The sequence below is a fragment of the Triticum dicoccoides genome, chromosome 7B (genome assembly GCF_002162155.2).
Source record: "Triticum dicoccoides isolate Atlit2015 ecotype Zavitan chromosome 7B, WEW_v2.0, whole genome shotgun sequence".
In the NCBI taxonomy this organism is placed as follows: domain Eukaryota; kingdom Viridiplantae; phylum Streptophyta; class Magnoliopsida; order Poales; family Poaceae; genus Triticum; species Triticum dicoccoides.
The window spans coordinates 551,078,712-551,079,876 of NC_041393.1; the positions used below are offsets into that span (position 1 = coordinate 551,078,712).

The following is a 1,165-nucleotide window of genomic DNA, read 5'->3' on the forward strand; positions in this document are numbered from 1 at the left end:
GGGTACAACGAAATAATTGTTATCAACCACTGGAATGCCAAACGGGGCATAATTGAATCCATGTCATTCATATGCTGGGCATTTTGACATCCTGTGTACTTTGATGCAGGAAGAGACCTCAAGGTCAATCTTGATTCTTGCCTCTGTTGGCATGCATGCTTGACTAAAGTTTACTTGAAACAAAAATGCGAGAGTGAAGTTGGCCATAATATATAATTGAATGCATGTCTGATGTTCATTAATATGGTACCTCTGTAAACTTATATAAGACATTTTAGATCACTAAAGTAGTGATCTAAAACATCGTATATTAATTTACAGGAGTAGCATACAGTAGCTTCATTTCAAAAGTTACCATGACACTGGGGTTGATTTCAGCTGCGACTATTGCTGTCTAGTATTCTCCATTGTATCGCAAAAGTGAGCATACTCTCACCCTTTTCCACTAACACCATTGACTTTGCAGCCCACCTGCAATTGAAAGGCTTTCCGGGGGCATCTTTGAGGAAGTTATAGTTACGAACTCCATCCTGCTACCAGAGGACAAATGCTTCCCTCAGCTCACGGTGCTCTCCATGGCAAACCTTGTAGCAGAAACTATCTGGCATGTTCACCGTGACGGCTCAGTGAGCAGCATCTTCCAATAACGGCGAGCATCTTCTTAAATTTGGGTGGTATAGAGAAGGCACCAGATGCTTGTGCCATTGGTGTAGGAATCAATCTTGGTGACATGAAAAATAAAGTTGCACTGCCGTGTAGGCATCGTATCGTACTTGTATTGGATGATCAATTTTCTATCAACACCTACTAAAGGGCGTTTAGTTTCTGACCCCCGTGTTGACCGGATGATCAAAAATACGACTTATGTCTATCGTAGCTATTTGAAGGAATTTATATTGCCGGAATGTCCAATTGGCCATTGTCAAAGGAATGGCAGATTGGTTATGGCCAAGGATCTATGCTTTGTGTTTGTCCATTTTATTTTGAGCGATTGCTGCATAGTTAAGAGTTTCGTTTCCGTTATATGTATATTCATGTGGCCACTCGCCTCTCTCATTTCTGAGTAAAAAAGAGAATATAAAGAAAATAATACTTTGTGGGATCATGAACACTTGAACAGAGTTTGACATGAAAAAGGGATTCACAGTACAACACGAAGGTATGT

The 1,165-nt window shown here is 40.4% G+C and overlaps 1 protein-coding gene across 1 annotated transcript in view; it reads left to right on the plus strand.

Moving 5' to 3' along the window:
• The window catches only part of LOC119337527 (ribose-phosphate pyrophosphokinase 2, chloroplastic-like), a 4,634-nt gene extending 3,677 nt beyond the window's left edge, over nucleotides 1-957 (plus strand). Inside the window, exon 8 of the mRNA XM_037609695.1 lies at nucleotides 467-957. Within this exon, the coding sequence (XP_037465592.1) occupies nucleotides 467-647 (181 nt within the window). The 3' untranslated portion in view covers nucleotides 648-957. The remainder of the gene's footprint in view (nucleotides 1-466) is intronic.
• The last annotated feature ends 208 nt before the right edge of the window (nucleotides 958-1,165 follow it).